General features: G+C 38.4%; 1 protein-coding gene across 6 annotated transcripts in view; it reads left to right on the top strand.

The window, feature by feature from the left end:
* The window catches only part of KAT6B (lysine acetyltransferase 6B), a 181,167-nt gene that overhangs the window by 133,384 nt on the left and 23,678 nt on the right, over positions 1 to 24,105 (top strand). For all 6 annotated transcript variants that reach the window (XM_043476490.1, XM_043476487.1, XM_043476485.1 and 3 more), the window contains exons 9-13: positions 855 to 976; positions 2,765 to 2,880; positions 4,849 to 4,990; positions 8,159 to 8,320; positions 11,501 to 11,594. In XM_043476490.1, the coding sequence (XP_043332425.1) occupies positions 855 to 976; positions 2,765 to 2,880; positions 4,849 to 4,990; positions 8,159 to 8,320; positions 11,501 to 11,594 (636 nt within the window). The remainder of the gene's footprint in view (positions 1 to 854; positions 977 to 2,764; positions 2,881 to 4,848; positions 4,991 to 8,158; positions 8,321 to 11,500; positions 11,595 to 24,105) is intronic.

Raw genomic sequence — 24,105 nt, 5'->3', positions numbered from 1 at the left:
TTTCATACAGAAGCAGTGAAACTTTGACCTTTTCCTAATGCTGACTAAACCTCCAAAACATTATTTTTTCAACTAATACTCTCCCACTTTTATGACTTACTTCCGTTTGTAGTGACACTAGGACCCCCCAGATGCCGTCATAGCGTTGCTTATGGCTCTGTAGTCCCGCATGAGCAGCCGCTGTCAGGCTTCCGCCACCCTGCTCCCCGCGCCGCCTCTGCAGCCGCAGCGCTGCGGCCACGTGCTGTCCGCGCTTCCAGCAGGGGGGCGCCGGCTCGCCTTTCCCTCTGTCCATTGCTTTCTCATGACAAAGTTCATCCTGCTTCCTTCTCAGCAAAGCCTGATCTGTGATTCTGTGAAGTGTGCTTTTTGGATGTGAGTGTGTCTGTGTGTGTATTCACCTCAGGGAGAAACTGATTTCATTTAACAAATTGGCCCCGTTACATTTGCTATCCTTTATATAAAACAAAAGCCAAGATACGTGTCATTGGGACAGAATGATAGATTTTATTGTCTCCAACATGATCATGGGAATTCTATACCTAGACATTGATATGCCTTCTAATCTTGGTTGAAAACTTTGATTTTGCTTTGTATTGCTCTTACTTTCCCGTGTTTGTTTACTGAAGCTATAAGAAGATGACAGTGATAGTTCAAATAATTTGGGTACGGCAGGGAAAAGGTACTGCTGGATCCATGAGTAGTGCTTAGATGTAAAAGCTTATAAAGCTTTAAAAAAAAAATAAAATTCCCTATTTGCCCACTGTGCTAATTTGGTACCGTTTTGGTAATTATATGGTGGTTATTCATGATGCAAGTCAGTAAATACACTTTCTGCTGGTTTTAAATGACAGATACGGAAATCAAAATAAGCATCAAACAGGAAAGTACAGATATAAATGTGATTGGAAACAAGGATACCGTTACTGAAGAGGATTTGGATGTTTTCAAGCAGGCCCAGGAACTGTCTTGGGAGGTAAGGCCAGAATACTGCATTCCAGAAACAAAGATAATATATGACTTTTGTATCTGACTAGTGTGAAATTAACTGCCTTGGTTTTATAAAGAATCCCCTTCAAAACCCTTTGTTGTTCTTTAACTGCTACCATCATTTCTGTTGACTGTACATTCAAAAGTACTGACTTTGAGTTGTCTTCACTCTGACAAGTTGGTAATGGCTCAGCTGGTCTCACAAAATAGGCCAGAGTAGCAGTTGTTGAGGCAGATTTTGAAAAATGCTTCTGGGTAAAGGAATAGATTTCTGATTATTCTTGCTCAAATTAAGAAAATAGCCCTTTTAAATAGTTCACTGAGAGAAGAAATCACTTTTAAATTGACCAGTGCTTCTTCCAGCACAGATGGCCAGCAATACGAAAAACGTCTCCTGATTTTAACTCCTGGGCATTGGTGAAGACAATATTGTGTTGCATGATCAGTTGTAATTACTTTTATTTTCAATGTCCAGTAATTTCTTTTAAATGATTTCCCTAAGAGAGTAACTCTACTTAGCTTATTTTCACCAAAACATTGAAAGGAAGGGCTGTTGGACTTCTCGGAAACAAATTTATTATGGATTGTGAGTTTTAATGTTAGTAGATCACATTTAGTAGCCGACTCATTGGAAACGACTGTGATGCTGAGAAAAATTGAAGGTAAAAGTAGATGAGGGCGTCCTAGGATGAGATGGTTAGATAGCATCACTGACTCAGTGGACATTCATTTGAGCCAGCTCTGGGAGATAGTGAAAGACAGGGAAGCCTGGCATGCTGCAGTCCATTGGGTCACAAAGAGTCAGACATGATTTAGCAGCTGAACAAGACCATGTTCTCAGAGCATGATATTTATGGATAGATTACCTGCTCTACCCCACTTCCTTTTGTGGGGAGTAGGGGTCTGTCTGAAGGATCTTGAGCTTTAGTTTTAGTAGAAACCACTTGGACTAAATACTTGTGCTTATTTCTCCTTGAGGGGCCATTGGATACTTCCATTTCTCATTCTACATTCTTTGTAGTGTTTTTCCCTTTGGCTAAGATAATATGTATCCCATCGCACCCCGCCCCCCACCCGCACCCCCCCTCCCCCCAGTCACTGAGTTTTGAAGTCCTTAAATATTACCACTTTGGGACATTGTATCTGGCATTCATATTTAAGCATGATGAACAGCAAGCAATTACCTAAAAGTTACTGCTAAACCTAAAGCCCTTTCTATCCAACCCAGTAACCCTGGCTTTTCCATTCAAGAACATTTCTTGGCTGTGTCAGGCACTGGGCTAGACCTTGGGAATGTCCCGATGAATGAGGCAGGCAAAGTTCTAACCTCCTGCATGAGAGTAAAAGGAGATGGGTGTCAAACTGCAGACTTCAAATTGATTATTTAATTACAGTTGGGGTAAATATTACCTGGTGGAGAAACAGGAACTGTTAACAGTGTGACAGTATGTAATAGCCACATCATCTTAGAATTTCCTCAGTTTTAATACATTATAGCAGATCATTGACTGTTCATAGACCTTTGTATGTTTTAACAGCTACTCATTTTTTCCTATATTGGTAATACTGTTTCTTAAAGAGTATTTGTTTATATGTGAATATGATACAAGGTTGACTATTGTTTCACAAGGGCCTATGATTTTTTTTTTTCAACAATATGAAAATTCACAATTATGATCAGCATTGGTAGATTTTCATAGCCACTGGTGAAAGAACCAAAGTGTAAGTGAAAATATCCTCTTCTGAGACTTCTATTTTGTTTTCTTTCTAACAGAAAATAGAGTGTGAAAGTGGAGTAGAAGACTGTGGCCGGTACCCTTCTGTAATAGAATTTGGGAAATATGAAATCCAAACCTGGTACTCCTCGCCTTACCCACAGGAATATGCAAGGTAATGGAATAGGCCTTTACCTATACCTATAATGGAATAGGTATACAGCCTTAATGTCTCATATGTAGGAAAGAGCCTTCTAAAACTGAAATTAGGTGATTTGTGAGACATAAATTTTGAGTGTCAGTTTCAGGTGTTTCCAAAACTATTACTTTCATCAGCACCTTCTTATAGTACTCAGTGTTCTATATAAACACCTTATACTCATTCGTTACACCAGTGTTGTAAATTTTGTCTTTTAACTTTCAGTCCATTTTTTCCTCTCTTGATTACTGGGGAAATACTGTTTATGTAAGAAACCAAATCAAGGAAAAAAAAATTAGCCATTGTAAGGTATTTGGTAGTTTCTTCTTGGTTGCCTTTTTCATTTTCTTAATTAGGCCTGCTAGTTTTAGCTCTGATTTCTGGCATTTTATTGTCAAGTATTCTTTTTTTTTTTTTTTTTCACATAAATTGGAGCAAAAGACCTGGAGGAGGAATTGGCAACCCACTCCAGTATTCTTGTCTGGAGAATCCCATGGACAGAGGGGCTTGGAGGGCTACAGTCCATAGGGTCACAAGAGTCAGACACAACTAAAGCAGCTTAGCACTTAGCACACATAGCAAAAAAAAAAAAGGAAATACAGAAGAAAATAGGTGGGAGTGGGTAGCCTTAAGAGATTCTCCCTAAGTCTTGACTTTTAGAGCCATCTGTGACTGACTTGTTAAAAATGAAGAGAAAATAATGGTACTAGGATTTTCTTTTGTCCTGAACTAAGATTAGCTGTGAAATTGTCTTGAACTAATGTATCTAAAAATGGGTGTTTTGTGAACAGATTTTTTTTCCTTCAGGTATGTCAGGGCATACTTCATTAGTATCTTCTCAAATGCTTTAGCCTACAAAGTTCGGTAATCACAAATTTACTTTTCTTCTAGAATAGATTTCACCCTTTTCTCTTTCTCATGGGCATCTGCCCAGTCATCTAACTGGAGAAAATGGGGAGGATTTCTAGAAGTTAAGTGGCAGACTAAGAGTCAGGGGTTTTGGTTTCTCTTCCCAGTTCACATAGCTCAGCTCCGTGTTCCTAAACAGTTTTTGAAAAACACCAAACACCAATGAGCTTTTATATGTATGGGTAATCATAAGTCATGTTGTTCTGAGAGCTTTGGATAAATTTTGTACATGAATCCAAGATTTGAGATTTCTATGATGAGTCTGTCTAGTTCTCCCCAAAACCCTTCTCCCCGTGTTTATATCCCAAAGCCCTTGAGAATGCTTCCAGGCATTCTCTTGTAAATACAAGCAGTGTCCACCTAAGCATGACAGGGTGCTGGTTAACAAAATGGTGTCATTTCTGAGGTGGAGAAAAAGCCAGCAGAAGTGAGAAATTGTTTGTCTAATGTTACTCAGAGTCAGTGGAATTGGTAGGAACAGATAAGGTCATTTGACTTGACTGCATTTAGTGCTTTAGATTGTGTATAACTGATAGTAACCTTAAAGCTACCTCATCCATGAGAAATGGAGACAGCTAAATTCTAGGACTTCCCTGTCTTATAAGTACACAGATCATTTTAAAAATAATGAGTTCACTTCTCTCTGAAAAGATTGTTATCGTTACACCACTGATTATTTGTAATATTGAAATCATGACATTAAGTGTGAAATTTGAAAAATATGCATGGATGACAGGATGCCATTGTTTTTAGTCATAGTTCCAAGTCTGAAAACCTTTTTTCTATAGGACATTTCTAAGGAAAGAGATGATTTGTTCGCACAGTAAAGACAGCAAATATTATTAGATTGAAAAATAGTGTAAAGTTTGTACATTCTGTCTACTACTGGCTTTCTTTTTCCTTTTTTAAACTACTTCTTTCAAATAATATTATACCACCTTTTTATGGCTTAGAGAGAATTGAACAATGTTTAATATTTCCCCCTGAAAGGAATAACCAATCAGATTATATTCTTTGGTTTTAAACTTTCAACAGATTACCAAAGCTTTACCTGTGTGAATTCTGTCTTAAATATATGAAAAGTAAAAATATATTATTAAGACACTCAAAGAAATGTGGATGGTTTCATCCTCCAGCAAATGAAATTTACCGAAGGAAAGACCTTTCAGTATTTGAGGTAAGCATGTGTAAATAAAAAACTCAGCATTGGAAACCTAGTGCTTCTAATTGTTGACTATGTACTGATTTGTTCATAGAAGGTACAAAGTTTATTCAGTTTTGGCACTGAAATTCAGAGTGCTTTTTCAAATATCTCCATATTTTGAAGTATTGTGCTAACCATGTTAAGCAACCTTTGAGATTGATGATGAATTCCTACTTCATCACATTAACTTTTTTGTCTTCTCCCAAATCCCTGTCTGCACCAGATATATTCACCAGTGAATTTATGATCTCCTTAGCTCTTTGTAAATTCTACTCTCTTTGGCAGGAGAAATTAGCTTTGTTCAGCAGCTCCAGCCAATGTCTGGCAGGTGCTCACTCTTCCAGGGAATTGAGCAGCTGTACATATCTCCTCAATACACAACCACCTGTGTTTCCATCCACTTCTTGGCAGGGTGGATAATCCTTTTGGTGAGACCTCAGCAGATGTTGGGACTCCCTCCCTTCCCAGTCTGGGTCGGTGGCCACCCCTGGAGAACCCTGCTGTTCACAGGAGCCCCTAGTGGCCATGTGTCTGTAATTGCGTGTTCTTGAAGACATTTTGTGTTTTCAGAATTGATTTAGTAGCAGAAGATCTTTGTCGGTATATCGTTTCATTGTTTGATCATGTTCTGTTGTCAGTTGCAGGGATCCAGTTTAGCTGAGTCACTTGTTCCTTGAGGAGGCCATGCCTTTCTTTCCTGTTATTGCCTATTCACAGGCCTTCTCAATTCTCTCACTCTGGTTGAGTGCTTCCATCACCCTGCCTTATTATCATTTCTGTTACTCATCTCAGTCATTGTGTTCATTCCTGAGTGCTCAAGAACAAGCCTTCCCTGCACAGCAGATATGATCTCTTTCTCCAAAATAGTTTTACTGTAAGGTTCTCTTTTTCGGAGTTGTTCAGATTAGAAATTTATTATTCTACCCCACATTTTTCTATAATTCTGGTCTGTAATGTCTTGCATTAAATTTAATGTAGGGGAGGGTCATGCCTAGGTTTCTCACATGGATCAGGCTCCCTCTCTCAGACAGTGTTGGGCCTACTGCTTTTTCCCAAGACTCACCAGAAAACACATGTATTGTGTCTTAGGATTTTTTGAAGCCCCTCTTCCTGGTTAAGTCGGGCTCTTTCAGCACGCTTGAAGGGAGAAGGGTGTTGTTGCTGGGAAGGTTTGATGTGTGTGTTCTTACTAAACGGGGGGCACACGGTCTGTCACCCTGGGGCCTGCTTATGTTTCGGGCTGGATGGTTCTTTGGTGTAGGGGGCCTTGTAGGGTGTTCAGCAGCCTCCCTGGCCCGTACCCGCTAAATGCCAGTAGCTCAAACCCCCTCCAGTCAGAATATCCAGACGTAGCCAGTGTCCCTTAGAGGACAAAGATCACCCACAGTGAGAACCACTGTGCCAAAGGGAAAGGCAAAAGCCAGTTGCTGTCCTGGTGTTCATCTTGGGATGCTAACGGGCCATCCCCAACCAGTGGAGACAACAGAGCTGTTCTCAGTTGAAGCTTAATTCATGAATGTCACAAATTTAACTTAACTGTTGGCTCCTTCCTTGATGCCTTGGAAGCTTTCTTCTAACCAAAATAAAATGAAAATCAGTGTCTCATTGTTTCTCAAAGGACAGAACACATTGTTGGCTTTAAGTAATTGTTAAATAAATCTGCATAACTCTGCCAGAGGGGGTGAACCTCTCATAAATCCAGGAAAAGCCTTCTTGGGGTAAGAGAATCAATCTTGTTAGGCTAATGAGAATGCTCTATTTCAGGGTAGGTACTTTGGGACCATACATAGATAAGAAGGGAAAAATCAGAAGCAGATCTGTAAATTTTCTACTCATAAAAATAACTGAAGGAATTGGATTGGATAAGTGCCAAGGTACCTATTTTAGAATCTGAGTTAACACTAAGAGTATTATTCCCACACAGTATGTGAGAAACTTTTGTCTTTGCGGTGTCCTTAGTAACATAACATAAGTAAATAATAATCACAGATTACTACTTTGCTATCTTTTCTATATCCCTCTTGAAAGCATGTCATATTAGATCTTTCACAACTGGTAAGACTTTTCAGCATTGTCATCTCTCTGTTTTTCTGGTTCAGGGATACATACATCTCTGTCTTTCCTTTTTGTAATATACTACCGTTTTCAAAAGGACCATACTCCCAAAAACTTCCTTTAATTAAAGAGAGAATTGTATCCTCTGTGCCCGTTGCCCATATTTGATCATGTTGCCATGTGTGGGACCTAGGTATCATCCAAGGGAAATGATTATATGAAGTCTAAAAATAATCTGTGCATTATGAGAACCGGTATGGTCCACAGGAGGCTCAAGAACGATCAAGTTCATTGTCAAAGAGCTCTGGTTAGCAAATATCCATTTCCCATAAGAAAAGTGCTAGGGAAATTCTTCTTGAATCTGCTGTGCTTTCTGTTTTCAACAAGTAACTACATTTGATCAACGAAACTGGCATCTGTGCCTCGCCTCCTGTCTGTAACCATCAGTGTCACAGCTTGACTCTTTTACTTTGAGAAGTAAACTGTCGTCATGGTAGTTACTGTGGGTTAAAATTCATCTCACTTTCTCTAAGTGTTCCCAACATAGGAATTTTATCTTTTCCAATTATGTTTAAAATAATGCTTGGGATAAAACCAAAATGGAAGCCTCTTTTGCGAATCCACGTTTCTGAGGAGTCAGAATAATACAGTTTATTTTATGTGAAGCCCTTTGGAAACAACATAACGTTTAACTTAACTCAAGCAGCATTTTGATTGGTTTACATTTCTTTAATTCAAGTTTACTTGGTTCAAACAGAGAAGGCATGCCTAATCATTTTTTAGTTGTAATAAATAGTAAATAAAAATTACTCCTTTGTTACCAATGTGTGTCCTTTCTTCAGGAAGTGTAAAGAGAAATTTAAGCTACCTTAAATTTACCCCAATTTAAGGAGAAAAGGTGGAATTCTGATTTGCCAAATGACAGCTATTTTCTGGTAAACTTTCTTGGTTAATGGAGTGTGTTAACTGTTTAGTTTGGGATTTGAAAAAAAAATTATATGCTTTCCAAAATACCATATAAAAGAAACAGTTTTATATTGAGTGGTATTTTTATGTTAAATAATGTTGTCTGTTTCTCTTTGCTAGGTTGATGGGAATATGAGCAAAATTTATTGCCAAAACCTTTGCTTGTTAGCCAAGCTCTTCCTGGACCACAAAACATTGTATTATGATGTTGAGCCATTCCTTTTTTATGTCCTTACAAAAAATGATGAAAAGGGCTGTCATCTGGTTGGATACTTCTCTAAGGTAAAACAAGAGCCAGTATGACCTTCATTTTCTCTTTCAGGATGTTTTTGGTAGAGTCCAATTCTTCAAACAGGGCCTTTTTATGACTCTGATTTGAATAAATGACATGTTTCTGAAAAGCTCAGATTCTTATTCAGAGCTCATTAAGAAAACACACACACAAAAACCATAAGCATTGTGCCTAGGAAGTGTGTAAAAGACCTCGGCACTGTTTGCTGTGTTGACTGTCAGCATTCATGTAATGTTATAATTGCTGCCTTGCAGACCACCTACCATCTTTCATTTTCTAAATGTTAAGCTTAGTTCCCCTTTCCCCCTAAGTGGTGTCAACATGAAGGTTTCAGTATAACGTAGCATTTAAAAGATAATTCTGTTTTCTCCTTGTTGCATTCCCTCTGTGGTCATCAGTATCTCAGTGAGTTGGAACATTGGCATTTGGACAGTTAAGTTGATAAAATGGCTGGTTTTACTCTTTCGTTTCTTACTCTCTGCGCTATTGTTTTAAGATCGAAAGTAGCCTCAGCTTTTAAAAGCCCGAGTATCTCCAGCTGTTAACATAGGGGAGCCCTTGACATATTGAGTGCCTATAGTTTGTCTTTTTCACGTGGTTCAGAGCAGTTCTCTCACATTCTTCTGATCAAAGGCTTCTGAGATACATTAACTCATATGCAATAAAAGGAATCTGAGTTTGGAGATATTTATCAGGCTAACCCTAAATTTTCTTAGGTAGCTAGGAAATAGTTTAATATGCCAGAATGGTAATTTTAAGATTTCTCGGGCAGAATATAAATGCTCCAAATCCTATAGCTTATTTATTTTATGATATATGTTTACATATTAGGTGATAAGTGAATTTCAATTAATCTACTGTTGCATAATGGAATACCTAATGGAATTGCCATTTTCATGGAAGGTCAAAGCTTGGCATACAGAAGTTTTTCTAAATTTAAAAAACAACCCAGAGACCATAAACAAAAATAGGAATAAGTGACGGCAGTCATGGGAAACAGCCTCAACATTTTAATCCATGTATTTGATAAAGCTCTAAAATGAAAAAGAAGACTATTAACTTTTATAGGTTACAGATGATAGAGATTAATACAAGGGAAAGCAATAACTAGGAAATTTATATAATTTATAGAACATTTTACCTTCTGTATAGAAGTGTCCAAAGAATTTAAAAGAATTTTTAATTTTTTCTCCAAAGAATTAAAAAGAATAATGGTCATGACTGTCCTTTCTGTTTGAAAATGGTGTTTCTCTAAATCTATGTGCATTTTAAAACAGATAGTGATGCTTATTGACATTGTCCTGCCTTGTGTTGAGTTGACCTCTAGGTCTTCGGTTCACAGTAACTCTGGAGGTTTGAGTCTTCTCTTTGTCACAGGGCACCCAACATTTTTATTTGCGTGAATGCTCAGTCCTGTCTGACTCTTTTCGACCACATGAACTATAGGGTGCCAGGCTCTGCTGTCCATGGAATTTTCCAGGCAACAATACTGGAGTGGGTTGCCATTTTCTTCTCCTAACATTTTACTTAGAACAAGCTAAACTTTTTTCATTTTGTCCCTGTTTCTTTTATAGTATGGCAGCAACTACCGTCATGTCTTACCATAACTCGGAATATTAAAATATCCTTTGCAAGTGCAGTAAAACAAAAATTAATCTAAAAAGCAGCTATGTTAAAAGACTAGATGCAAATTAAGCCATATTCTAACATGTCAGTTGGAGTTTGAAGGACTGTGGCCCTTTGGGATTAAACCAAATTCTAGATGTTATAGCCAAAGAATGGCCAAGATGACCTAGAAAATAGAAAAGTTTAGTGTAAATCATTACATGCATATATCTTTCTAAGCATGTAATAGATAACTCAAAACAGGAAGGAAAGAGGGAGCAGTTGTTTAGAATTTAGCTGTGGTAACATGTGTTTAAAGGCAGGGGGCAAGGATGGGGGGAAAGGACCACTTATGGGTTAGATTTCCAAAAATATCATACAGGAAAAAATAGTTTGAAATAAAGAAAAGACTTGTGTTGAGGATGAATCCTTTAACTCAGAGTATACCTCTTTTTAGAGACAGTGACCAATTTGTCTGACTTTGCAAAACAGACTAATTATTTGAATCTTTGCCATGGATGTACACATCCAGTGATGGGGCCATCCAGTTTCTTAGGAAAATTGACATACATTATTTCTTACTCCTCATTTATTGGAGACTCCACAGACAGCTTCAAATGTGCTAAAGTCGGGAGCACATCTTTTTCACAAAGAAATCTTTAATTCTGCCCTGTAGTGTTTTTTCCTCCACCATTTCCTGTGATCTTTCAAATAGGTTCATTAAAGATCTGGGTGTTCCAAAGTAATTCTTTGATGCGGTTAGTACCATTTGTGGTTAATCTAATTTGTGGTTTATAGTTGGCCAGAGCATTCACAACCTCAAAAGCCTTTTCCAGATCTTCTCTGTGTAGGTTTTGGCGGCTTCTATGTACCGTGAAGAAAATGTTGCTGCTCTGATGCCATAGCCCATGAAAATTGCAAATTTTCCCTGAACTACAAGAACCATTTCCACTATATTCTCTCCAGTCTTCTTCCTGGTTTCAGACTGTTGGGAATATGTTGGCCTCAGTTTGGTTTGGAGGCTTGGGATTTCTTGTTGCTGTTGTCTTTTTGTTTGTTGTCCTTCTTTGAAATACAGATTATTTCTCCAGCATTTTACTTTGACTGTTTATTCATAAGAGAAATGTACTTGTGCAAGTCTACCCACACAGACACTGTTTTAGTTTCACTGTGGCCTTTAACAAGGCATTCTTAACTGATCCTGCTGCGTGACTCTCTGAATCTTCCCCCACTCCCCCTGCCCATCTCCCAGGTTGTTTGAGCATAGAAAACCTTTCTTCCATACTGTGCTGTTTCATTTGACTCACATTTCCTTGGATTCTTTATTCATATTTCATGGTGCTGACTTTCAAGAATAAAGATATAATTAAGAGGCATGCCTCGAGTGCGTAGTTTGTTGCTAGCTGATAGTTTGATTGATTAAGATGGTCGAGTTATTCTGCTTGATCCTGACCTAACACGTCGGCTCACCTTAGTGGACCGTGGTATATGGACAGCGGCAGGTGCCGGGAATTGCCCACTTTAGCAGTGCTCTGACATACTTGATCTGTTTCTCCTTCCCTCAGGAAAAACTTTGCCAGCAGAAGTATAATGTCTCCTGCATAATGATCATGCCCCAGCACCAAAGGCAAGGATTTGGACGGTTTCTCATTGATTTCAGTAAGTGAAATACTTTATTTACTTTCATGATCCAGGGAGCTGATGGCTATTAAAGGAGAGTAGTACATAAAACTTTATTTAACCTACTTTGTTGTTTTTATCAATAGATAATGGGTTTTCTACTTATATTTACATAGGTTAGAAAACCTTCCTCAAATGAAAAATGTATTGCTGCTCACTATTGTACTCTAGGAAATTGAGACCCCATCTCTCGCAGTGTCACCAGCTCACAAAACCATTACCCTGAATGAACCGGCAGAATTACATTCCATTCTGTGAGGCTCATGCTCATTAGCACCAAAAGAGGCAATTATTTGTGATTAAAGCCAGAGGAAGTGTTATTTAAAAGGATTTTCAGCTTTCTGAAATTCTGCCTATAATCTTGTGCAGTACAGAGCAGAAACGGAGTGAGGGGGGTTTCTATTTAGAAAAACAATTCTTTAGGTAGCCTATCCTTGGAGCCTGTCTAGTAGAAATAAATATCTTGTTTTGTCAATTTCCCTTGTCTATTACGGAAATTACTATGGAAATGTTTGTATTTAAAGATTGCCCAAGTAATACTTTTTATACACATTTGTATCTGCTGAGTGTCCTCGATGAAAATCGGAATGCTACTTTAAAGTATGCATAAAATAATGCTTAAAGAAAATTGGTCGTTTTTTCCTCCTTTGTTTATATTAGATTGGATGTGTAAATACAGTATTAAAGCTGTATTTGGAAATTTGATTCAAAATATCCAGATAACAGGAAGACCAGGTATCTCATGATAGTAATCACTTCTGACCATGTGAAAATCTGTCACTAGGAACTGTGTGCTTCTTCATTACCAGAGTTTAAACTGAAAGAAGGAAAACACAGCAAATCATGTAATCTTCATAAGGTACATCAGATGCAAAACCAAAATGTAAATATACTCAAGGAAAACCATGAAGCAACGTGTTGAGTGTAAATCTATATTATTAGATGTTGAAATATGAAAGTTTGGGTGTAAAATATAACTATATAGCAGTGTTGGACTGATTTGTATAATTTATTGACATTGAAAGATAGTATTCTTCTTTGAAGTATTTTAATTGATTGTTTTTATATTTTCAGATGATATTTCTAGTCATTAATTAATTACCTTAGTCTTACTCTTCTTTCTTGATCTAGTTATCCCATGAAAGGTCACCTTACCAGAAGTTCACCATTTTATTTTTCCATCCCAGTTGTAATGTGTTCCACAGGCAAATCCAATTGTTTTATTTTGGAATTTTTTGTGGCCACTGTTCACAAGTTGTTCCTAATAATTTTTGGTATGCCTCGCAGCCACTTGAGCCTTAAATTTTGGATAGTATTTGCATGCTTACAGAGTAAGGCAGCCTGTTTAGTTCAGTATTCCTGATCTTCCAACAGCTAGTTCCAGCCTCTCTTTGCGGCTTTTTCATGTATTATGTTTTATATTAACCTCCATTTCCTCAAATACTCTGAGCAGGTTCCCATATTTCCATTGTCTGTGCGGAGCCTTCCTTAAATGGCCACTTCCTCCTTTTCTAGCCTCAGTCTATTCAAAATCCTACCCATTGTTAAGAACTGGCTCAAGAACCTCCTTTTTATTTTTTTCTTAATTGGAGGATAATTGCTTTACAATGTTGTGTTAGTTTCTGCTGCACAACCACGTAAATCAGCTGTAAGTATACATACATGCCCTCCCTTTTGAGCCTCCGCCTCCTTTTTGATCCCATCTCCCAGAGTTACATCCTGTTTTTTTCTTGGCTCTTTATCTCCACAGTGTAGCACTTGGATCCAGTTTGTTCTTTTGTAGTAATTATTTGATACAAGTGTCATGCTTCCAGCTTGCTCTAAGCTCCTTGGACACCTTCTTTTTATTCAGTAGGGCAGAGCACTCAGTAATCTGCATTAGATGTATTTTTGCTCGTTTGAATGGAATCTCCAAAGTGATATGGTCACTGCCCATGATGATTTTCTACCTAAGGTTTAAAAGAGACTGGTACTTAGCAGGTAAAAATGCAGGTCTCTAAATATAGTAGCCACTTATTTGTTCAGCATGATCTGGTACTGAGGCCTTCTGCATAAAATAACAACCCAGGAACAAATGCCAAATCTTTATGTTAACCATTTTAGTGAAAACTGTATTAGAGTCTACTCTGTTTCTTAAAACAACTAGGGAACACAGTGGAATCTATCTGGATGGCTCAAAGCCATCATGATGAATGCCATCCATTAGGGTGCAGCCAGGCAATGCAATGCTAAAATGTGTCATTTTAGATTTTCTCATTCATGTACCCTTGGCATCATCCTGCACTGGAGTGGGTTAAGAAGTATGGTGAATGATTTGAATAAAGCTGAAAGGGGACTGGTGCTATTTCTTCAGAGAAGAGATCAGGGGAAGAATTTTATAGTGCTCAAAGAAAATGGGGACTAGTATAAACCAAACAAATTCAATTTAAAACCAAAAAATAATTCCTTGGCTAGACACGTTTGAACAAAAATAGAGTAGGCTGCTATCAAAATTGATAGCCTCTCCTCATTTGGAGTTACTTAAAATAATAGTAGATAAATATCTTTCTATAATGATTAGATCCAGTCTTTTGCAGAAGGAGGAGATAAACCCCATGACCTCGCATAATCCTTATTGACCTTACAATTCAGAACTCAGGGCAAAACTGATAACCGGAGTTATAGGTTTTCTAAAATCTGCTCTGTTTTTTTAAAGGAACCTTTTAAGGGTTAAATTTATTTTATTTCTACTTGTACAAGAGCCTGAGGGTCTTTTGGTCTGGGCAGGTATTTTCAGTAATTTAAAGAAGGCTGTAAGGCAGGAAATCTTTATTTGGTCTACAATAACTACTGGTTCAGGAAGCTAAAACAAGACACCAATAGAAGGAAAGCTGTGCACTGCCCAGCTGCCCACTGGCACACAGGATTATAGATATGGGCACAAAATGATGAGTGAATATAAAGAACTGTGAATCTAAAACTCTGAACACTGTTCTCAAGAGATGGAATGGTCATCCCGGGACCAAATGCTGTCCTTGGAATAATGTTATTGTGTGTGTCTTCCTAGGACAGCTTGTCTGGGATGTATCAGAGCAGGGCTTCCTGAGAGGTCTTCTGCAGATTGGCCCAAGTGACTAAGGGCACCTGCTCCCAGTCTGCTCATAAACCAACTCACAGGTTTTGTAACTCTGCCCAAAACTTCAGTCGGAAGTGGATAGTGGAAGGAGAGGCTTATCATGGGTTGAAGCTGATACTGTATTTCTCTTTCTCTCCTGCTTTCTAAGATTTCCCTCTCTCCCTCAGTTAGAAAATTTTAAAGTCCTCCCCTTCTCTGTGTCCACACACACACACATACCACTCTCCGTCCACACCAGACATCTCAGAACTCCAGAGAAGCCCCCTTCCCTCAAAACTTCTGTGATTCCTGCTTCCAAGCCTCCCAGGGTGAGGCAGTAGCATGTCCCTGCTGCCAGAGCCACCCAGCGGTGCCTTTCCAGCTCACTGCTTTCCCTTCAATTTTGAAGTACTCTCAGACTTAGAGCAAAGTTCCCATCTACTCCACCCCAGTTCCCCAGATTTTGTCACATTTTGTCACATTTGCTTTTTGCTGTATTATTCTCAGTCTTCCTCTCGCTCCCTCCCATCCCCCTCTGTCATTCTGTATTTCTTTTCCAGAATCATTTGAGAGTAAATTACAGACCTGTTGCACCTTTACCCTTATACCATTTCAGTGTGTTTTTCTTTAAAATAAAAATAAAAAAGATGCTGTCATACAAAACCATAAATTATCAAAACCAAGAAATTAACGTTGATTCAGCATTATCTGTTATCTAATCTATCTATCTTGTTCAAATTTCAAATGTTGCCAGTTTTCACTTATGTCCTTTCCAGGGGGAAAAAAAAATTTTTTTTTCCCAGTCCAGGATAGCATATTGAGTTATTATATCTCTTGAGTTATTTGGAATAACACCTTAGTCATTTTTTGTTTTGTTTTGTTGTTACTTTGACATTTTTGAAGTATACAGAGCATTTTTTTGAACATTGTCCCTCAGTTTGGGCTTGTTTGATGTTTCCTCATGAGTAGATTGGAGTTCTCGATGTTTTGGCAGGCAGATACAAAAGTGATGCTGGGTCCTCCCGAGCACCTCCTAGCAGAATCACATGATCATTTCTTTGACCTATTACAGTGTAAGATGGTGCCTTTCAGATTTCTTCACTATAGAATAACATTTTTCCCTTTGTAATGAGTAATATCCTAGTAAGAAGATACTTTGGAATTATGTAAATATCCTGTTTCTCATCCAATTTTCACCTACTACTTTTAGTGTTTATTTATGATTCTTATCTAAAACTCTTTATTACTTTGGTAGTTACCAGATAATGATTTTTAAAGCCGCAATGTATGATCTACTTGTTGATATATGCTGTAAGGAAAGTGAAAGAAAGTGAAAGTCGCTCAGTCACGTCTGACTCTTTGTGACTCTTCCATGGACTATACGGTCCGTGTAATTCTCCAGGCCAGAACACTGGAGTGAGTAGCTGTTCCCTTCTTCCCAACCCAGGGATCAAACCCAGGTCTCCTGCATTGCAAGCAGATTCTTTACCAGCTGAGCCACTGGGGAAGCCCAGCGCTTCCTTTATTAATTTTTTAGTTAAATAATCACTTCATTTATCTCATTATTCTTTATAATTTATATAATTACAGACTACTTAATGAATTTTTATTTTATTCTATGGATTATAACCTGTAGCTGCCATTATTTATTTTGATATTCAAATTGCCCCAGATTTATTCTGTGCGAACTGCTTCAGACTGGCGCCTGTGTCCTTCTAACATGTCTGATCCTTCCTTACCTTCTGGTACAACAAACATGATATGCCAGATTCATCTTATTCTCTCTCTGACCTAGCCCTGGAATCACACATTTCTATTTTAAAAGTCTTTAATTCTTTATGGTGGAAAACAGTGTAAAAGCCAAGATCTGAGCATCTAGGTGTCCGTACTGCTACTGGGGTGTCCCTGCTTCTAGGGCCTCTCAAGGGGGAAGAGCTAGGAAAGAAGAGATATATGTTTATGTGTGTATGTGTATACACACACACACATCCCTGTTATGAGTTCACTGAGCTTTGCATTCCAGATCAACACCTCTGCAGAGTTTTAGTCTATCCTTCCATATTATTGTATTTGCAACTCTCTTCTCTGGTAGTGAGAAACCTGACTTCCATTACCTACAGTGTATTTATTAATGTGCTTAGTCCTAGAATATACATTAAATCATTTTAGGATTGCTAATCACATCACTGTATAAAACAGACCTTCTAATGAGAGGTCAGTATTTGAATATAGTTCTTCATGACTTTACCCTGAGTACAGCTGTTTTCAAATGTTAAGAATATAGCACAACATGATTTTCAAAGTTGAAACTGTATTAAAGCGTATACTCAAAGAAGTGTTACTGCTTCCTCAGTCCCATTCCTGAGCCTTTTCTGCAGGTCACAGTCTTATTAGTTTCTGTTTATCCTTTCATTGTTTCCTTTGGTACAAATACTTATGGAGCGGTGATAATCTGTTGTATATACCTTCAGTTGTGTAGGACTGTGCTTGGTGGGGCAATGGATGGGCAGTGACGAACCGTCTTTTACTTAAGGCTGCAGAGCCGAAACCCTGCATGGGGAGCAGGATACAAAACCCAGGCTCCTGTGCTGACCCAGGAGAGACCCAGGGAAAACAGCTGATTCAGCAGTAGGTTGCAGAACACTGTACCAGGTAGTGGTGAAACAGGCTGGCAAAAGCACGTACTTGTGTGTTTGTGTAAGCGCATTTATCTGATTCTGAACTGGATAATGAAGAAGGATGAGAAAAGATTCATTTCTTACCTCTTCACTCAGCATTGTTGATTGGGACACCCTAGTCTACATTCAGCTAAACACAAGCAAGAGAAATGAAGACACAGCTCTTGCTGGGTGGTTAATTAAGTTCACTGAGGAGACATCAATTGTTGGACAGTATGTTTCTACAATAGATATTGAGAGCTCGTGGCTTGAGAAGTTAAAGTGAAAACATTCCAGGCTGAGGAAACAGCATATTCAAAAGTGTGAGCATGTACAGAAGCGTGTTAGATATTTAGGTAACAACAAAAGAAACTCTAGGTAGATTAAAGACTTAGAGATTAACAACAAAAAGAACATTTAGAAAGTAAAAGAAAGGATATCTAATTATATATCTGGTCTTTAGATGGTCGTGGACATCATAAGCATTAAGAAAATGAAAGAAATCACACACAAAAAAATAGACAAACTTCACTGTATAATAATGTAAAACTCCTATGTTTATTATGTATTAATATTTAAAAGCAAACAGGAAAGATGTTTGCAACAAATGTACCAGGCGAAGTTTTGTTATCTGTAGTATTTAAACAAATATAAAAGTAAAGGTTTTGATAGTGTTAAAACATAGACCCTAATGGGAAAATGAGCAGAAGTCATGAACACAAAATGTGCAGAAAAGGAAAATCATTGATGGCAGCAACAGTGCTGACATTTATTAAGTGTCTAATATGTGTCAGTCACTGTCATAGGAGTCTGTCCTCACATCATGTGTTGAGATGTGTGTTTTTAACCTCATTGTAAAGGGTCCAGAAGTAGGAAAAGTAAGCCAAAAGAGGTCAACATTTCAACAACAACAGTATCCATTATCATAGCTGACATTTCTAAAGCGCTTACCATGTGTCAGGTACATGCTAAGTCGCCTCAGTCGTGTCCGACTCTTTGTGACCCTATGGACTGTAGCCCGCCAGGCTTCTCTGTCCATGTCAGTCTCCAGGCAAGAGTACTGAAGTGGGTTGCCGTGCCCTCCTTCAGGGGCTCTTCCCGACCAGGACTGAACCTGCATCTCTTAAGTCTCCTGAATTGGCAGGTGGGTTCTTAACCACTAGCACCACCTGGAAAGCCATATATGAGGTACTGTAACCCAAATTACACAGACTCGCTTAATCCTTGCAGATACCCTCAGTGGGTTACAGTTACCTCTCTTTCGATGGCACAGAGACACTGGGAAACTTGTCTAAGATCACTCGAGCCACTGTTCAGTACCCCATAGAAGAAGGTTAAGATGAGGTGTAAAAAGTATCCTTTCAAGGATTGGGCATAAGTGAAATTTAAAGAAGTAGATTCAAAAAGCTTAATTATCAAGGGCAGTAGGTTTTTTTGTTTTTAAGCTAGAGAGACTGGAGCACTGATGGAGAAAAATCAATGCGAAAACAAAGGATAACCAGAGGGGTTGTTTAGAACAAATGAGAAAAGGCATTTGATGAAATTCAGTATTCTTTCCTAATTTAAAATAAACATACTAATTTGAATCATAAGAATTCTAAATCTTATATTAACTTTTTCTTCTTTGTTTCAGACTTGACTTACTCTTAGGGGAAGGAGCTATAAAGAGTAGATGACAGTTGGGTCCAGGAGTCTACAAACTTAAATCTACAGTTTCCTTGAGACTAGTATACAGATGACAAGCTTTTCAGTTACATAAATTATCAGTTAACGTTACCTTCAGTCAGTCATTTTAAAAACAACTATTTGTTTGTAGGCTAATCATAAAAGTTTGTAAGCAGCTTCGATTCTTGGCTTTCTCTACTCAGTATTAAAATACTGTACGATGTATCAGGGTTGTCCTTCCTGGAACAGAACTTGCTCTAGAGGAAATATGAATGATGGAATGAGATAGGTACTTATTTCCAGAAATTACCTTTGCTGATCTTTTCTATGATTTTGTATGTCGAGAGGTTTCCCCTCAATTTTCATGAGGAATGTATACTGTTTACAAATTCAATCTGTCATTAGTGTGTGCTGCTAGAAGATGTGTGCAAATGACCCAGTTTTGTGCCTACAAGTTATGAACTTGGTCATGTCCCCAGTGTGGTTAGCAGTGTCCTTGTTCACTTTTCTTAAGAATGAGACTGGATTTAAGTCTTATTCTTAAGGAGTCCACACACCTGGATTTAAAGAAAATAAGAAATAGAATAAACTTTTAAGAAAGGATGCTTCTGGGTACCATTTAATAGCTAGTTTCATTCTCACTGAGAATTAACAGATTAACTTTCCATGCCCTCATTCTTTCCCTGATCTGGTTCTAGTGACAAGAGATCCCTTAGGTAGTTTAGAGAGTCCAGTCCCAGTCTTGTCTTTCCTTTAGCCTCTTTATACCTCTCGGCTGATTTCTTGAGGAAACACCACTTAGACAAGAAAGCACCTCTCCCTACTCCTCTGCCTTTCTAGGTCCATCAGGCAGAATTAGAAAGTCACATGCTGCATCTCTACCTAGAATATTGTGATGTTGAAAGTTAATATGATGTTGGTGATGTTAACCATGTTACCTCTCTCAAAGAGAAAATGTCTTCTCCTATATCTTAGATGCTAGCCCCTAGCTTAAATGTTATATATCTAAATACCAGGATACATCTCATAGTATTTCTGGTTACCAGCTAGCAACTTTCAGTTTTAACAGTCAGCCTTCAATAGATTATTTTAAAAGAGCTACCACTTACAAACTTTTCAGAACACAGTTTAAGTAAAACTTAAGAAAACTATTAAACAAAAATTTAGATTAACTTCATCCTACCTGAAAATTGTATGCTTTTTTTAGAACAAAATTTCAGATACTGACTGGCCTGTCTCCTGTAGAAAATAGGAGTTTTAATTTAGGAATCCAGTTGGTTGGGTTCCAGTGTGCCACATTTTACCTGTTAGTAAATTCTAAAGAACCAGGACTGGACGGGAGTCACTAGCTTCTCTCTGAGGCCAAATTGAGTACAATTTCAGGACAAACAGATTCTCCCCAAGAGCTGGATCCTTAGCGTGACAGGCCCTGGTGAGACACCCCACTGCTCTAGTGAGGGTCTCTTGGCGTCTCTGCACTATTATGGTCAACTTAGGGCTACACTTTCCAACAAGTGACCCAGGAACTGGTCCAGGTAGCCAGAGATGTTGCAGTCTTCGTAGCTCTAGTCACATCACCCTGAGCAGCCTCATCCTTTTACCCTGGCAGGCATGTGAATATTATCTTCTCCCTGTTGGGGTGGAGGCCATGCAGCACTCCCTGGGGCATAAACTCTGCTGGGTAGGTTATAGGGTAAATATTTTCACTTTCCCCTATTTATGAGCCCCACAAGCCAAGCATCAAAGATGTTTTAAGAGACCATGGCAGTGTGTCTTAGGTACATGATCTGACTGAAACACTCTGACTGCCTGTGAGGAGTTAAGCAAATTGAATAAAGGAGCTGTATGTTTGAACATGTGCTATTTACCTACTTTTGTGATTTTTATTTAATATTTTTTCTTTTTTTTTCAATGGCACTATTAAAAAAAAAAGTGCTCTAGGCTGAGTAAGTGCAAAGTCATTTAGAAAGTTGCATATGTCTTTTATATATTCATGGCTTATTGTCCATCATGGAGGTAGAGTCTTTGTTCTCTTCTGTAATCTCACCCCCATAAGAGCCTGGCACTGAATTGTTGTTGTTTAGATGCTCTGTCATGTCCAAGTCTTTTGCAACCCCATGGACTATAGCCCACCAGGCTCCTCTGTCCGTGGAACTTTCCAGGAAAGAATACTGGAGTGGGCTGCCATGCCCTTCTCCAGGGGCTCTTCCCAACCCAGGGATCAAACTCACATCTCCAGTATCGGGAGGTGTGTTCTTTATTGCTGACCCATCAGAGAAGCCCCTGGCACTGAATAGGTCTTTATTATTTATTGAATAAATGTTAAATGAATTACCTCAGGAAGAACTTTCTTAATATACTTTCTCTTCTCACATGTGATTCTTAGGAAGAATTTTATCTTATTAGAATATAATTAATTAGGTGTGGTTTGCTTTCTTCCAAATGATGTTGTGTACACCCTGCCTTCTGTTGAGGTCTGGCATTTTTGTTCAAGGGCAGCCTCTGTCTTAGAATCATATAAGTTGCATCAGAAAGGAAGCTGTCAGTTATCTACTATAAACCTTGAGCAGAGAATTGAGAGCTGTGACAAAATGCACATTTACACACAGTTGGTCAAAGAGATATTTATCTTTTCCTACTTTCATCAGATAATTTGTTTCTTCATGCATTTATTTTGGAAGGAAAATTCCAACTTTAGTCCTAAGAAACTGTCACGAAAGTTTCTTTCTTTGCAGAGCTTTCCCAGCAGCTCTCCTCCCGTGGTGAGCACAGGCAGAGCAACCATTAAGGAATAATAAATTATGCTTTTGAAATGGTGCTCAAGTCCTTTATGGCCTTTTCTAAGATAGGAGCTGCTCCCCCCACCTCCACCATGACACTTGTTGGAAGATAGAACCAGCAGCTGTATCCTCAGACTTTGGCTGGGTTTTGGAAGACATGTTTTGACCTGTGTAATCAAATATAATGATGACATATCTTTTAATAGGATTCTAGTTTATAATATAATAAGGGAAATGACTATTTTTCCTTATTTTCTCATTATAATATGTTGTACTAGGAGCCTTTGTCATGACTGCTTTATTACGCTGGGCTGAAGTACAGTATATTTTAATATGCTAAAGATAACATCAAGGTTGAAAATTGAGCTCTTCAGTGATTTATTCAGAGGGTGACTGTTACTGAATGCATTGAAATGACTTGCATGAGGCAGTGCAGCTGACGATTTATTTATGTATTTTTTTTAACTAAGCTTGTCATAAATAAGAGCAAATAAATAGCTCTTAAAGAATAGTTTGTATTCATGCATCAATGAAAACATTGTAAATATGAAACATACGATCTGCAACTACCATTTTGCCTTACATAGCTGAGAATGTTTCAAGTTTTGGCATGCAGGTGGATTTTTTTTTAACAAGTCTTTTGCCTGGTTGAATTGTTTACATTGACCAGCATTTGCAGTGAGTAGTTTTGAATCCCACTACTGGGCAAGCTCCATTCCAGGAGTTAGTATGAGAAAACCTAGCCTTCAAGAATAAAGAGAACTTGGCAACACCGTCAAGGCTTCCCTGATAGCTTAGTTGGTAAAAAATCCGCCTGCAATGCAGGAGACCCTAGTTCAATTCCTGGGTCTGGAAGATCTACTGGAGAAGGGATAGGCTACCCACTCCAGCATTCTTGGGCTTCCCTTGTGACTCAGCTGGTAAAGAATCTGCCTGCAATGCAGGAGACCTGGGTTTGATCCCTGGGTTGTGAAGATCCCCTGGAGAAGGGAACCCACTCCAGTATCCTGGTCTGGTCTGGAGAATTCCATTGACTGTATAGTCCATGGGGTTGCAAAGAATCGGACACGACTGAGCGACTTTCACTTCACTGGCAACACCGTCACGGGGGCCAGGACTTGTTTACTGCTTTACCCCAAGCCACGAGCAGTGTCATACTCACAGGGGAGCCCACAAAAAGTTTGCTGAGAGAGTGAAATAATGAACGCCCAAATGTAGTCTGTCCTCCTCTCTGTGTCAGTGGCAGCCCCTGTCCGACTGACCCGGCCAGATCTCAGATCTCTCCATCTTTGGTTTTTTGCCTTTTTTTTTTTTTCCGTTCATTGATCCCTTCATCCTTTCCTTCAGCCAGCATGCTTTGCACTCTGCTGGGGTTAGCCTTGGTGATGAAAACATCAGGATAAATGATCTTGTTCTTGCTCACAGGAAATGAGCACACTGAGGATGCTCCCCACCCACCCAGTGTATGCCGTGCGTGCGAGGCACACTTGGGCTGCATCACTGCAGAGGAGGAAATGCTTCCAACTTCCGTTTCCATTTTCCCAGCTAAGATATATGCAGAGGAAGCATTTTTTCATTATTTAACCAAGAGCAAGAAAGATTTTGTTCCAATTGGTTGAAATTAGTGCTATACCTGGTTTTGGTTTCAAGGGAACTATTCTTCGTAAACATGTTTTGCAGCTTGTAGTAGTATGTTTGAAGTAGAATATTCTAAGATAATAGTTTGATAACATCCTCTCTCGAGGGAATTTCTAAATAATATGTTTAAAATTTCAGTTGATTGTAAAGCAGAATTTTTTTTTTGTTTTGTTTTATTAAAGTATAAAGGAGATAGAGAAAGCTTCTGACAGACATCAGAAGGGGGTAGGAAGAGTACCCCCAGAAGTTTTTTTTATATCAATTTGTTTTAGGTAAAGCAGTTTTCTTACATTGTTTAGAATTCTGTTAGGAAAATACTAGTTAGAAACCTGATTTTTTTTTTCTCCCCCATGGATTTGTGTTCAATGTGTTTCTACTCTAATATTGGTGCTGCATTTTCATGTTTACCAATATAAGAACCTTGTTTTATACTTACTCACAATGAGTCCTGCTTTGAGCTAACACCATAGAGGAGCTCCTTTTTGTCAACAAAGTTGTTTTAAATTAATGTTTATAAAGTACTTTAAAATAGTTTGGTGGATTAAGAATAATTCAGTTACACATTTTTCCACATTGAGAAAAACATGCAGTGTGATTATATAGTAGAAGGTATTGAAAAAAGTTGCTGAAATCTTGAGGGAAAATATAATGCAAGT

Source organism: Cervus canadensis, chromosome 8 (assembly GCF_019320065.1).
Source record: "Cervus canadensis isolate Bull #8, Minnesota chromosome 8, ASM1932006v1, whole genome shotgun sequence".
NCBI lineage: Eukaryota > Metazoa > Chordata > Mammalia > Artiodactyla > Cervidae > Cervus > Cervus canadensis.
Note: the sequence above shows the minus strand (reverse complement) of the source record. Positions and strands in the feature narration are given on the sequence as shown.